Source organism: Homarus americanus, unplaced genomic scaffold, assembly GCF_018991925.1.
Source record: "Homarus americanus isolate GMGI-L3 unplaced genomic scaffold, GMGI_Hamer_2.0 scaffold20053, whole genome shotgun sequence".
Lineage (NCBI taxonomy): Eukaryota > Metazoa > Arthropoda > Malacostraca > Decapoda > Nephropidae > Homarus > Homarus americanus.
This window is the reverse complement of record NW_024751625.1, coordinates 12175-27500: the sequence shown is the minus strand read 5'-3', so window position 1 is coordinate 27500 and position 15326 is coordinate 12175. Positions and strand designations below refer to the sequence as shown.

Here is a 15326-nt window from a genome sequence, read left to right as displayed (position 1 = left end):
TTTAGTTAGTTTTGAGTGAGTCAGTTACGCGGGTTCTACACAGGAACACACACACACACACACACACACACACACACACCATGTATTACAGCAATAGATCAACACAAGTGCCCCGTAATCTCTTCCCATACACGGCTAACTGCCCCCCTTAACAACCCTATATATTACCAACGAGGCAGTTAAGTATCCCCTTGCTGGAAATAACAGGCGAAAAACGACCCTATTCCATCATAGAGTTCAGAAGGAGGGGGGTGTGGGGGGGTTGAGGGATAGCTCTGTCTTGACCTACACCTTCCCTCACCTCACACCTTCACATCTCGTACACAGCACAAGACCATATATATCCATCCACCTATATTATAGCGTTATATTCCCTCTTATCATAATATATCACCCTTATGATTTTGCGCTTAACACCTGTACCCTATCCTCACCAGGTAAGGATTAGGTAGACGACATAATAAAGGGAACGTTATTTTGGGGATATGTACGAAGGCTGGTTTTTTGTTGTTGACCTACATACGATACTCCTGGCTGGGTGTCCACTTGCCAGATGCATGGTGTTTTGACTTTATGATGAAGGTCAAGAGAGAGAGAGAGAGATACTGCAATATATTCGTTTAATTTGTAAAAGTATTTTCTATATATTAAATAAAAGTATCATGTTTGTTAATAATTTAAACCATTATTGTGGTTTAATTCTTTGAGGTCAACGGTATCACCCCCTTTTAAAGACGATGTTTTAACCTTTTCTTCACAGGTGTAGTAATCTGTTATTGTTGTTCTTCCTTCACCTTATGACTTTGTTCTTTATTATTGTTCTTTTGTATAATAATTTCTGTCTTAGATTATGATACATATTTCTGTTTTATTATTGTTTTTATTTAGCTTTTTGGTTTAAGGTTTGTTTTGTTTTATTGTGTTTGTATGTGTGTTTGTGTTTGTGTTTGTCTGTATCTCTGTCTACTTATGTATGTATGTATGTATGTATGTATGTATGTATGTTATTTTTTGTACATTTTTTAGAGTAAGAATGTATTTTTTTTTAGTCTGTAAAGAGAAGCTGTGTTAAGTTAATATTAGACAGACAGACAGACAGACAGACAGACAGACAGACAAATGACCTCACTGAAAACAAGAACTGAAATAGGTATGGACAGGGTATGTATAAATATGTATAACTAAATGAAATTAATATCGTGATAAAAGTAAGATGGATGGGTGGGATAGTTTGTATGTATAGAACAAACAAGTGTGATTATCAAACGGACGTACACTCAGGACGTTCACTCAGGACGTTCACTCAATAATACGTTCATGTTACAAAACGGCAAGTTAGAAAAAAGAGATGAACGGTAGTGATAAACGGCGGGGTCTTATATAAACAGACAGAAATATAGATTCAAAATCCGTGGAACTTTGGATGATCAGCTTATTCTGTTTTGGCGCCAAATACGAACGGGTTAGAACGAGATGGAAACGTAAACAAAGGCCTAATTGAACGCAAACAGACGTATTTTACAGCCCAGTTAGCTATGGGTGTAAATATAGGAGGAATGCTGCTACGCTGGAACATCGATGGAGTTACGTTGTTTTCATTGTTATTATTAGTGTTATTCTCAATATGGTTTATATTTAAGCGATGTTTTCTTTTTTTTCTCCATTAGCTAGCTGCCATCTTTGTTTGTTTACTTTTTTTAATGGGAGGATTATCGCACGTTGAGGGTTAAGTTATCGTACTTTAAGGATAAAGTTGTTATACGTAAAGGTTAAGTTGTCGTACTGTAGTGTCTTGTGTTTTGTCATTAAAGGTTTCAGTTATAGTTACGAAGCTCTTTGTCTTTGCTTGCCAACTATAGCGAAATTAAAGCCTCATTGTTTTTTTATTTCATTTTATTATTAAAGCTTAAGTTATCCTCCTTGAAGAACAGTTCAAAGGAGGTAAGGTTCTACGTGAGAGGTTTAGTTATCGTCCTCTAGTGGTTGAAATATTTTACTCAGGAGACGAAAAGTGGCTTTGATATTTTATTTATCGCTCACGAGGGATTAATTATCGTACATCAAGACACTGGTGGAAGGGGGGGGGGGGTGCAAGGAACCTCTCGTCGTGCGGTACTCAACAACGGCGCCACTCCTTCACAAATGCTCGAAATATTGAGTTATTAACAAATTCTGATTAAAAAACCTCATTTTTCACGGTGCTGATTATTAAATATCTGGTCAAAATAATGTTTTTGGCGGTATTGATAGTTTTACGAGTATTATATATTAGTAATTGAACGTAAAAGAAGGAAATTCCAATAATGGCCGTGCAAGTCTTTCCAAATGTTTCCTGGCGCCAAATAATTGTGGGGATTTGGGTTAAAACTTTTTCCTTGAGTAATTTTGGCAACTTTATTAATGAGATTAATTAGTCAAGTCCAAAAGTCCAAATTATAAGCGACTCATAAATATCGTCACCGTGAACCCCGCCAACAATATCCGCGTCAGTCATTCAAATACTTGCTTAAAACCCAGTGTTAAATCCTGTTGATACACTCTTTTTAACAATACTACTAAGATTAATAAGTCAGTTCACGCCATTTAATGAGAAGCGTTTTTGAAATTGGTATAAAAGGAAGTTCCAATAACTTGGCGGGAAATCCCAAGGTTAAAAGCGTGGCCGGCGGCGCGTGAATACCAAGATGGTCTTCTGAAAAGGTTTTAGTCCTTGTGTGTAGAAGTGCTGGACTGATTTTAACTGCGGTAAATTTGTGTCTGAGAACAACCTACGTATGTATGTTGTTTGGTGGTTGTGTTAGTTTACTGGGTATATTTGATGACGTTGTGTCTATGTATTATTATTATTATTAGTAGTAGTAGTAGTAGTAGTAGTAGTATTGTTTTGGTAGTGGTAGGCCGCTAGCTGTGGTAGTGGTGGCCGCTAGCTGTGGTGGTATTGGTGGCTGCTAGCTGTGGTGGTAGTGGTGGCCGGTAGCTGTGATGGTAGTGGTGGCCTCAAGCTGTGGTAGTAGTGGCTGCTAGCTATGATGGTAGTGGTGGCCGCTAGCTGTGATGGTGGCCTCGGCTGTGGTAGTGGTGGCTGCTGGCTGTGGTGTGGTGGTGGCCGCTAGCTGTGGTGGCCCCAAGCTGTGGTGATGGTGGTGGCCGCTGGCTGTGGTGGTGGTGATGGTGGCGCTGGCTGGCAGCTGTGTGTGATAGTGGTGGCCGCTACTGCTGTGGCTGTGGTATTGGTGGCCGCTGGCTGTGGTGGTATTCGTGGCTGCTGGCTGTGGTGGCAGTGGTGGCCAGCTGTGGTGGTATTCGTGGCTGCTAGCTGTGGTGATAGTGGTGGCCGCTAGCTGTGGTGGTATTGGTGGCTGCTAGCTGTGGTGGTGGTGGTGGCCCCAAGCTGTGGTGGTGGTGGTGGCCATAGCTGTGGTGGTAGTGGTGGTCGCTAGCTGTGGTGGTGGTGTGGCTGTTGGCTGTGGTGGTAGTGGTGGTCGCTAGCTGTGGTGGTAGTGGTAGGCCGCTAGCTGTGGTAGTGGTGGCCGCTAGCTGTGGTGGTATTGGTGGCTGCTAGCTGTGGTGGTAGTGGTGGCCCCAAGCTGTGGTAGTAGTGGTGGCCGCTAGCTGTGGTGGTAATGGTGGCCGCTAGCTGTGGTGGTATTCGTGGCTGCTAGCTGTGGTAGTGGTGGTGGCCGCTCGCTGTTAAATTTGCCACTTACAGCGGCTAGTTTATTGTGCCTCCCATACTCATCCTGTGAGCGGTAACGCAAAGGGATTATAGAGTAGGGTTCACAAAGGGTCAGGATAACTAACCTCCGTGGTCAGGATATTATGGCATTGAATGTTACACAGTATTACATTACACACTTTGTTTAGTTCTATACTTAAAGGGTAACTTCTTCGCACCTGCGTGAGTACAGGAGTGTGAGGCAGTAGTGGTGGTAGTGGAAGTGGTGGCCGCTAGCTGTGGTGGTGGTGGCCGCTAGCTGTGGTGGTAATGGCTGCTAGCTGTGATGTTGGGTGTGGTGGCCGCAAGCTATGGTGGTGGTTGTGAGTGTTGGTGGCCGCCAGCTGTGGTGGTGGTGGCTGCTGGCTATGGTGGTGGCCGTTAGCTGTGGTAATGGTAGTGGTAACTTCTGGCTGTAGTGGTGGCCGCTAGCTGTGGTGGTAGTGTTAGCCTCTGGCTGTGGTGGTGGTAACCGCTAGCTGTGGTGGTGGTGGTAGTAGTGGCTTCTAGCCGCTGTGATGGTGGCCGCTGGCTGTGGTGGTGGCTGCTGGGGCTGTGGTGGTTGTGGCCGCTAACTGTGGTGGTGGCGGCTGCTGGCTGTGTGGTTGTAGCCGCTAGCTGTGGTGGTGGTAACCGCTAGCTGTGGTGGTGGTGGCGGCTGCTGCTGTGGTGGTTGTGGCCGCTAGCTGGTGGTGGTAGCCGCTGGCTATTGGTGGCAGTGGTGGCTGCTGGCTGTGGTGGTGGTGGCTGCTAATGTGGTGGTTGTGGCCGCTGGCTGTGGTGGTGATAGTGTAGCTTCGGTTTGTCGGGTCCTCTAGCTGTGGTGGCACCTCCAGGTGGCTGAGAAGACAGAGAGAGGTCGATCAGCCGCCTCTGTGTGTGTGTGTGTGTGTTCGTGAACCTCTTTTCCTGCTAACCTCCTGGCCTCAGGGAGACCTGAAAGACGACAGGAGACCATGAGGGAGAGATCAGGCGCTCTCCTAGTGGTCTCCGGAGAGAGAGAGAGAGAGAGAGAGAGAGAGAGAGAGAGAGAGAGAGAGAGAGACCATTTTCTTCTGGGACGTCCTCTTCAGTTGAGAGACTTTGATCATTAAGAACTCAACCCATGTCTCTTGTTTGTGTCTCTTACCTGTGTGCCTCTCATCTATGTGTGTCTCACCTGTGTATCTTTCTTACCTGTGTGTGTCTCATCTATGTGTCTCACCTGTGTATCTTTCTTACCTGTGTGCCTCTCACCTGTGTATCTCTTTCACCTGTGTGTGTCTCACCTGTGTATCTCTCTTACCTGTGTGTGTCTCACCTGTGTATCTCTCTTACCTGTGTGTGTCTCATCTATGTGTATCTCACCTGTGTATCTTACCTGTGTCTCTCTTACCTGTGTGTAATTGTGTCTGTAAGGGGATATGGAGGTACGGAATGTGTCCACTAGCATCGCTTTTGATTGTAAATTGTTTATGTATATAGTGTGAAGTTTGTATTTTTTTTAAGAAATTTCAACTGCTTAATGTCAGGTTATTTAATTTTTTTTATGAATGCTTACAAAATAATATTATAAATCACATAGTTATTTCGATCTACGAAAAGAAATATTGAAAGTTGTAAAATCTTAGAAATTTTAAATCATGAAAAATCGTGTTAATGGTTTCAAAATTTTTGTAAATGGTGAACACCTTTCAGTGCTATTCAGAGTTGATCTGATGCCTTTTAAGTCACTGTAAATCGTAAGCATCGTAAACCACACACGTTGTCGTTTAAACTTGCTGTAAAATCACAGTATATCGTAAACAACTCAAGAGATACTCATCGTAAATCACACACAGAGTTTCTAATATCCGTAAAAACCAGTGTAAACCGTAAATAAACACGGTGTGTACATTTTAATTGAAAGCCTTAGCGAGCGCTCGTAAATATCTCGGCCCGGGGCAGAAACAACAATGCACGGCCGGCGTCTCACTTATCACAACGCCATCTGTTGATCTACGGCCCAAATTTTCCCCAGGTGCCGACTAGCTTTCTTTTTTTTTCTTTTTTCCATGAGTTGCACACCTGGGTAGTAACTACTTTCGGTTATTATTATCATTATTAGTTTCGGGAAGGATGTTGAATTAACACACACACACACACGCTTGTATATATGTATATATATATTATACAATTTACACAATTTACATGTCTACTAAGTGAATAAAGTAGGGTAAGGTTAGGCCAAGTAAGGTTAGGTTAGGTTAGGTTAGGTTAGGTTAGGCCAAGTAAGGTTAGGTTAGGTTAGGTTAGGTTAGGTTAGGTTAGGCCAAGTAAGGTTAGGTTAGGTTTGATATCACGTTGGTTAATTTAGGTTAGAATGGTTTGGTTGCATCAGACACACACACCTGGAGGAAGGCCAAGGTGCGGTTAATGTCAGTATTTTATGCAGGTAAGAGTGGGCGAGAGTGTGTGGGATTATACTGTGGGAGAACTGGCACATGTTGTGGTGACGGGGTGGTGGTGGTGTGGGGAGGGGGCGGTGGTGGTGTGGGGAGGGGGCGGTGTTAGGTAGGTGGTGGTGGTAGTGAGGGGATGATGGTGGTAGTGGTGGTGGTAGTGGTGGTGGTACCTGTCTTCTCTATTTTAATTCCGTATTTTTATCACTAGCCAGACCCTTATTACCCCCTTACCCTATGGCCAGGTAACTCCCCCTATCTCCCTCCTTCCTCCTACCCCTTCCCCCCTCCTATCTTTTTATCCCTCCCTGTTACCCGCATTCTCCCCTCCCCCACCTTTTTTCTCCTTCCCTCCTACCCTCTTTCTCCCTCTCTACCCCTCTTTCTCCCTCCCTCCTACCCTCTTCCCTCCCCCCCTCCCACAGAGTAAGAAAGTCCCCCAGTATAGAAGCACTGAGAGGAGGGAGGTATTACCCAGGTATGTAAATAAGATGCGTGACCGAGGTGTTAAATTGTTATTAGAAAGTGTCTCAAACAGGTGACCTTTGACCTCTGCAGGTCACTGACCCACATCTGGGCCTGGGGGGCGAAAATGTAATAATAATAATTCATAGTAAATACAAATTTTCATAAAAATACAAAAATTAAATAATAAAATAATGATGATAATAATAACAATAACAACACTGTAATAATAAAGAACCATAAAGAAAAAATCAATAGTGACAAACGCTATATGTACTATGTTGTGTTGTGAAGTAAGAGAAACAATTGAGACCCTGCAATTGTGTGTAAATGAGGCAGAAAGTCAGATCAGTAACCTGGGACTTGGTCACAATTTTCGTGATGCCATATGGCAGCAGGGTCTACCATTAGACAACACTGAGGGAAAGTTTAAATTAATGATGTGACTTGTGAGCTTTCTCCACTCACACTATCAAGGGAAAGTATAGCTAAATGGTGTAGTCTTTGACCTTTCCTCTCAAGACGTTTAATTATCTGTGGAGAAAGTCTGAACCTAAAAAGCGATATTTGATCTTTCTCATAAGTGAAAGTACCATGTGAAAGTCTAAGTATTTTGACCTTTAACCTTTCACTAGTATTAGAGTATCGAATGAAAGTGTGACAACAACAAGGAGAAAGTCGGATTTGGATCAACACGTGACCTTGAACTTTCCTCCATGGCCATGAGAAATAAACAATGTGACCTTTCTCTGAGGTGAAAGTGTCGGCACAAAACCTAAGCCTTTGACCTCTGACATATCTCCTTAGTCCATTTCCAAGAAAAAATGTGACCCGTCAAGCGTGACACCTGACCTTTCTTTCGACTTTCACTACCGGAAAGTTTGATATAATGACCGTGTGACCCCTGGCTGACCTTTTACTGTAGTTGGTGTCAAAAGAGAATAGAAACACTATAGCTATTGTATATTTGACTACTGTATAGAGCTTTATCTTTGATTAAACTACTGAAAGTGACCAAATGACATGACCTGACCTGACCTGACTTCTCCATGCCTAAACTACTGGAAGTGACCAAATGACATGACCTGACCTGACTTCTCCATGCTTAAACTACTGAAAGTTACCAAATGTCATGACCTGACCTGACCTGACTTCTCCATGCTTAAACTACTGGAAGTGACCAAATGACATGACCTGACCTGACCTGACTTCTCCATGCTTAAACTACTGAAAGTGAACAAATGCCATGACCTGACCGGACCTGACCTTTCTCCTTACTTAAGCTACTACTGAAAGTGACCAGATGCCATGACCTGACCTGACCTAACGTGACCTGAATTCTCCCTGCTTAAACTACTGAAAGTTACCAAATGACCTGAACGGACCTTTTTCCACACTTAAACTACTGAAAGTGACCATAACCTGACCTGACCTGACCTTTCGTAGCAGTCATGATAAACAACTCAAAATACTTGACCTCTCTCCATACTTAAACTACCGAGAGAAAGTCTGACCAAACAATTTGACCTCTTGACCTTTCATTAGTCATTATCAAAGTTAAAGAAAAAAGAAAAAAGAAAGGTTCAACTAATGAACTCTTGACCTTTGAACTTTCTCCAGAGTTAAACAAACCATAACTGTGACCTAAATGGTGTGACCTGTGACATTGAGAGAGATCTGGCTTAATAATTCCTCGGTCTGTGATTTCTGTACCTAATTACGAGCGATTTAGTTAAGCCAGAAGTAAGAACTCCCTCCTCCTCCCTCCTCCTCCCTCCCTCCCTCCTCCCTCCCTCCCTCCCTCTCCTCCCTCCCTCTCCCTCCTCCCTCCCTCCCTAAATACAACCACATTATCATCTGATACTGTAAAATTTCATCCTCCCCCCCCCCCTCACCCCTTTAAAAATAAAATAAAAATAACTAAAAATAAAACATTTCACTTTTCGAACTTATTTCTATTTTTTTCCCAACGAAGAAACAAATTGTTAGTGGGTCTCTTATTTCAGTGTTACATAATCCTCTCTCTCTCTCTCTCTCTCTCTCTCTCTCTCTCTCTCTCTCTCTCTCTCTCTCGCATTACGTAATATAGTTTGAAATTAAAAGTTAATAATAATTATGTAGCGTGTGGTGTCCTCTGTAGCATTACTGGTGTGTGTTATTATTACCTGTGGTCTGAGGCGATTAATTCAAGTGGCTGCTGGTGCTAATTGACCCCGACCTCACCTGTCCTGACTTGCACTTGATGTAACCTAACTTATCCTAACCTAACTTACCCTAACCTAGCTCAACCTAACCTAGCCTAACCTAACATAACATAACCTATCCTAGCCTGTCTTAATCTAACCTATATTTAAACTTTTTATAACTTCCTTAATTATCGTAACCTTTGGGTCGTGAGTGGATGAGACAGTCTTTACTTAATAGCGGCCATCACTCTCCTGTGTGTGTGTGTGTGTGTGTGTGTGTGTGTGGATGTAGTGTGTGTGTGTGTGTGTGTGTGTGTGTGTGTGTGTGTGTGTGTGTGTGTGTGTGTGTGTGTGTGTGTGTGTGTGTGTGTGTGTGTGTGTGTGTGTGTGTGTGTGTGTGTGTGTGTGTGTGTGTGTGTGTTGTGGGTGTGTGTGTGTGTGTGTGTGTGTGTGTGTGTGTGTGTGTGTGTGTGTGTGTGTGCGTGCTAACCTCTATCCTCAGGTGTAATGGTCAGCATGCTCGCCTCGCAAGTGAGCGGGCCAGGTTCGATCCCCGGGCAGGGTGAAACCTGCGGGTTTCTTTACGCCATTTGCCTCTGTCTACCCAGCAGTAATTGGGGACCTGGATGTTAATCGATTTGCGGACTGTGTTCCGGGGTAATGGTTAGCCAGTGCAGTTGGCGAGTTGTCCGGTCTTCTCTGACTGTTCGTTGATACTGTGTCGTGCAGCTCGTTAACTGAGGGTGTGGCTGTTGTGTTGGCGACAGCTTCTACACCTTGCACATATTCACGCCCAGGTGGTCCGAGGGGCAACTATTATTTATATTTATGTGTGTTATAAACTACTTTAATCTTCCATTGTGTTAAAATGATTTTCATAATTTTTAGATAATTGACATAGTTGTTATTACTCGCTTGTTATATACTTTACATACTGTTATGTTACAAACTATTTATATAATTTACCTATTAAACACTTTCCATACTCTCACATACTTACTGTACATAGACTTTGTCATACATTTTACACACTACACTTGTAAAATATTTTGAAGACTTTTATATACTTTGAATATACACTTTTTCTTCTTTACTTTATCTTCTTGTTGTGGTGGCAGTGTGACACCCCCCCCCGAGCCCAGTCCAGCCCCCCAGGCCAGTCCAGCCCCCGAGCCCAGTCCAGCCCCTCCCAGCCCAGTCCAGCCCCAGGCCCAGTCAGTCAGCCCCAGGCAGTCCAGCCCCAGGCAGTCCAGTCCCCAGGCCCAGTCAGTCCCCCAGCCCAGTCAGCCCCCCAGCCCAGTCAGCCCCCAGGCCCAGTCCAGCCCCCAGGCAGTCCAGCCCCCAGGCCCAGTCCAGCTGAGCCCAGCCCCCAGCCCAGCCCAGCCCCCGAGCCAGTCCAGCCCCCGAGCCCAGTCAGCCCCCAGAGCCCAGTCCAGCCCCCCAGGCAGTCCAGCCCCCAGACCAGTCCAGCCCCCGAGCACAGTCCAGCCCCCGAGCCCAGTCCAGCCCCCGAGCCCAGTCCAGTCCAGCCCCCCAGGCCCAGTCCCCCCAGGCAGTCCAGCCCCCAGGCAGTCAGCCCCCCGAGCCAGTCCAGCCCCCAGCCAGTCCCCCCCAGGCAGTCCAGCCCCCAGCCAGTCCAGCCCCCCCGAGCCCAGTCAACCCCCGAGCCCAGTCAGCCCCCCTCCCTAGTCAACCTTGGGGGGCTGAGAAGTAATATCATATATCTTTGACACACCTTTGGAAGAGTGTTTTACTTCCGCGTTCTTAACTGTCGTGTGGTGTTCCAGTATGTATGTGTGTGTGTGTGTGTGTGTGTGTGTGTGTGTGTGTGTGTGTGTGTGTGTGTGTGTGTGTGTGGTGTGTGTGTGTGTGTGTGTGTGTGTGTGTGGTGTGGTGAGTGTGTGTGTGTGTGTGTGTGTGTGTGTGTGTGTGGTGTGGTGAGTGTGTGTGTGTGTGTGTGTTTTTTATTTCCTTTTCTCTCCATCTATCTTTCTTTTCCCTTTTTTCTATTTTTCTTTTTCTTTTTGGGTTATTTTGTGTTCTCTTTGGGGTTCCTTTTTGGAGTTCGTTTATTTGTCCCTTTCTTTCTGTCTCTCTCTCTTTCTCTCATTCCTTTTCTATTTTTCGTTTTATTTTGTTATCATCGTATCTTGCTTTCATTTGCTCCCCCTCTCTCTCTCTCTCTCTCCTTGTTCTCAAGACCTATAAGTAGAAACCAACTTGACAGCAACGGCAATAGGACCGTGGGACTGGTGACGTCTTTCTCTTGAGACCTATTAAAGTTAGCTTTGTACACAGCTAAAGTTAAAAGCTAAAATTTACAGCTAAAGTCAAAATCTGAGGTTATAAGCTAATGTTTACAGCTGAAATTTAAAGGCTTAAATATCCAGTTAATGATGAAAAGCTAAAATCTACAGCTAAAGTTTGGAGTTAAAATCTACACACATTTAAAGGTAAATTTTATAGCTGAATTTTAAGCTAAATTTTAGAGGTAGGAATAATGTGGATCAATAGCCTCTTAGCTGGGAGCTGAGGCCTCGGTGGTGCAGCTATTAGTAAGTGGGAGAGTGAGGAGAGGTAGTGAGTGGGTAGGAAGGTGGGTGGGTGGGAGAGGTGAGATTGGGTGGGTGGTGGGTGGGTGGGTGGGTGGGTGGGTGGGTGGTGGTTGGTGGGTGAGGTGGAGGTGGGTGGGTGGTGGGTGGGTGGGATGATGGTGGGTGGTGAGGTGGGTGGTGAGGTGGGTGGGTGGGTGGGAGGGGGTGAGTAAGGGGAGAGAAGTGGTGGATGGGAGAGGAGAGGAGAAACGGAAGAGGGGTGAAAGAGTGGATAGGAGGAAGGGGAGTTGAGAGAGAGAGAGATAGAGAAAGAGAGAGAGAGAGAGGTCCTATGAACAGACACACACACACACACACACAACAACAACCTTGACAGTGTATTGTAGTGTTGCGTGTCAGATCAACATTGACGATAATAATATTGGAACGGGTCGTGCATTACTTCAGGGCTATTTACTAGTCTTCTAAAACATCATGAACATTGAGCCTTCCTCCTTCACTCCCCCACCCCTCATTCCTTCTCTCCCTCCCTCACTCTCCCTGTCTCTCCCTCATTCCTTCCCTCCTCCCTCCTCTCCCTCATTCCTCCTCCTCACTCTCCCTGTCTCCCTCATTCCCTCCCTCCTTCACTCTCCTGTCTCTCCCTCATTCCTCCTCCTTCCTCCCTGTCTCTCCCTCATTCCCTCCCTCCTTCCTCTCCCTGTCTCTCCCTCCTTCACTGCTGTCCTCCCTCATTCCCTCCTCCCTCCTGTCTCTCCTTCCCTCCCTCCCTCAAAGTACCTCAAGGTCACACACTATTACACATTATCGATACTTTGAAAAATATTTATGCACACTCATGTTGTATTCTTTGTGTGTGAGTTTGGTATATATATAAATATAAACTTCTATGTGTGGACTATTGACTTCATCGTATACAGTACACATGAAAATACTTGCATATACTTTCATAATGACGTAGAATAGTCATGATGGAAGGTGTTCATAAAAGTCAATTTTTTTCTACATTATGTAAACTTTGGCCAATATAGTTATACTTTTTTTTTTTTACCTCTCAGGGTCATATGTATTCTCTGATGTGTAGGACTTGGGTAGACTTCCCCCCCCATACATACTGTTACTGTATACTCTCTCTCTCTCTCTCTCTCTCTCTCTCTCTCTCTCTCTCTCTCTCTCTCTCTCTCTCTCTCTCTCTCTCTCTCTTTCTCTCTCTCTCTCTCTCTCTCTCTCTCTCTCTCTCTCTCTCTCTCTTAGGGTACAACTCTCTCTCTCTCTCTCTCCTCTCTCTCCCCCTCTCTCTCTCTCTCTCTCTCTCTCTCTCTCCCCCTCTCTTCTCTCTCTCTCTCTCTCTCTCTCCCCCCTCTCTCCCTCTCTCTCTCTCTCTCTCTCTCTCTCTCTCTCTCTCTCTCTCTCTCTCTCTCTCTCTCTCTCTCTCTCTCTCTCTCCCCTCTCTCTCTCTCTCAGGGTACAAATACGTCGTGTGTCGGTTTCCAGTATGATTTTTATCTGAAAAAAACATGTTATTGTCCTTTATTTATTTTGAGGTTTTTTTGCCATGTGTTGAAAGATGGGGGTATTTTCATTTAATTTGAGTTAGATTTAATTTTGTCGTTTATATCAATTATCCATATTTTTTTAGGTTTAATTTGTTGTCAAAGTTTATATATATTTTATCGTGTTTTTTTTTAGATTTAGATGAAGCAATTTTGTGTAATTTGAAAATATAGTTTAGAATGTGAGTTTATTTTATTTTTTGTGAATTTGACATTTTTTTGGATAAAGTGAAGAGAAAAGAAGAAGAAGAGAAGAAGATTAATAACCTAATCTAGACGTTAAGTTTCTCACCACGTGTCTCTCACCTGTATTTCTCACTCCATGTTTCTCACCAGTATTCCCCTACCCCGTGTTTTTCACCTTGTACTACCCACCAGGAATGTTTTGATGTGTATTTCTCATTATTAGTTTCTTATCATGTCTCTCATCTTGTGTCTCCTTGTGTTTTTGACCCACATGTTTCCCAGTGTTTTGTTTTTCACTGTTTATATTTTCGTTTTCTTAGCCCATGTTTCGTATTATGTTTCTCATCCACTGTTTTAAAAAAGATGTCTTTCTCAACACTATTTCCGTGGTCATTATTTCTCAGCTGATCTTTCACCTGTGTCGGACTCGTTATTTATAAACCTTAGTATTTCTCACCGCTATTAAGAATTATTAGATATTTGATTTGTGTCTCATTTAAAGATATACTGAAAGCTACGTTGCATATATATTTTTTTTGAGACATTAAATATTTCTCAATAAAATATTTAGTGAAAGAGTGTATGGCCCATATAACCAGAGGTATTTAATTTATGTCTCACTTCAAGATATACTGAGACACGGTTCATGTCTCAATAGATGAATAATAGTGACACGTCTCATTTAGTTTATGTCTCAGCTAAATATATGTCTTCTTCTCTGAGACATATAGTTGTCTCAGATATGATGTGTGTTTATATATATGTATCAGAGAGATTATATGTATATTGTTAGGTTACATATTAGTGAATGTTGAAGATATATTGTTGGATATGGCCGTGTCAGGAGATGTGTGTGTGTGTGTGTGTGTGTGTGTGTGTGTGTGTGTGTGTTCAGGATTTAATGATTTTCTTTTCGGTGTAAACATGTCCCCCCCCCCTCAATATACCATTATCCTTGTTGAATTAGTGTTTACTAATTAAAGTTTAATTGGTGGTGATGAGCGTATACTGATAATTATACCTGGTTGTTGTTGTTGTTGTTGTTGATATAATTTTCGGGTATTCTGGTGGTAAGTTTGTTTTGTGTACGTTATGTGTACTTACATGTTGCCACGTACACAGGGACAGTCACCTGTTGTCACGTTCCAACTGAGAACTTGCAATGATTGGCTTAAACTATGTTTTCAACCACCTCCGTGACACTATGATTGGTCAGTCCCCATGCTGACGTCACAGTGTCGGGGATCAGTTGCCACGAAACATGTATTATAATCCTTCTTGTATTTTACAGGCTGCTGGACTCGTGCAGGGCTTACCAAAGGTTAGAGTTTAACAGTTCCCATCACATCTACTAGACACACACTGGGGTCCGGAGAATGATTTGAAAAAATATAATAATAATAATAATAGTAGAAAATATGTAGGATAATTCAACACCTGATTGATGACGTAGGTGAGGGAGTGATGTCGTTTTTGTAAATTGGCCTATCAGAGAGCTGCCTTCCTTGCATCTTGTATCCCTTGATTGGGTGATTTACTTTGACGTCATCACTAAAAGCATTTCCTTCAAAAGGCTCTCGAGGGAAATTTTCTGCCTCCTGATAGGTTATGATCTCGATGACGTCAAATAAGTTACATGGTGACCAATCACCGAGTTGAACGCTTCAGCTGAGTTATCATTTTGATCACTCACAGTTATTATTATGCTGACGTCAAGGACCGCGTCATCGATCAGGCAGTGGGTTATCCTCCTCGTGCTGTGGCACCTCATTACCCGGACACACCTTAAGCATCCCCTTCACCCTTACACTTGAGCACTAATGGTTCTTTTATAGTGAATGTGGCACTCCTTCCTCCCCTTAATGCTAGCGTGTTCATCTTCAACTTCTACTCACAAGTCTTATATTGAGTAAACAAACTATATATATATATATATATATATATATATATATATATATATATATATATATATATATAAAAAATATATATATATATATATATATATATATATATATATATATATATATATATATATATATATATAGTTTTCAGAAAAGCTCTAATAACTTACAGCAAAATATCCACAAAGTGACCATGACAGAAGTTTATTAGTACACATATGTCACTGTGGCGGAGGTGGACCACTGTGTACACTGCCACAATGTTCACCACGGCACACACAACCCGCTAGACCTAACCTAACTTCACCTAGCCAGAATAATGTAAGTTATGTCCCGCTGTGGTGA

The 15326-nt window shown here is 43.3% G+C and overlaps 1 protein-coding gene across 1 annotated transcript in view; it reads left to right on the top strand.

Moving 5' to 3' along the window:
• Positions 1 to 10475, top strand: part of LOC121854679 (vegetative cell wall protein gp1-like) — a 15771-nt gene extending 5296 nt beyond the window's left edge. The window contains exon 2 of the mRNA XM_042349375.1: positions 9905 to 10475. Coding sequence (XP_042205309.1) covers positions 9905 to 10475 — 571 coding nt within the window. The remainder of the gene's footprint in view (positions 1 to 9904) is intronic.
• The last annotated feature ends 4851 nt before the right edge of the window (positions 10476 to 15326 follow it).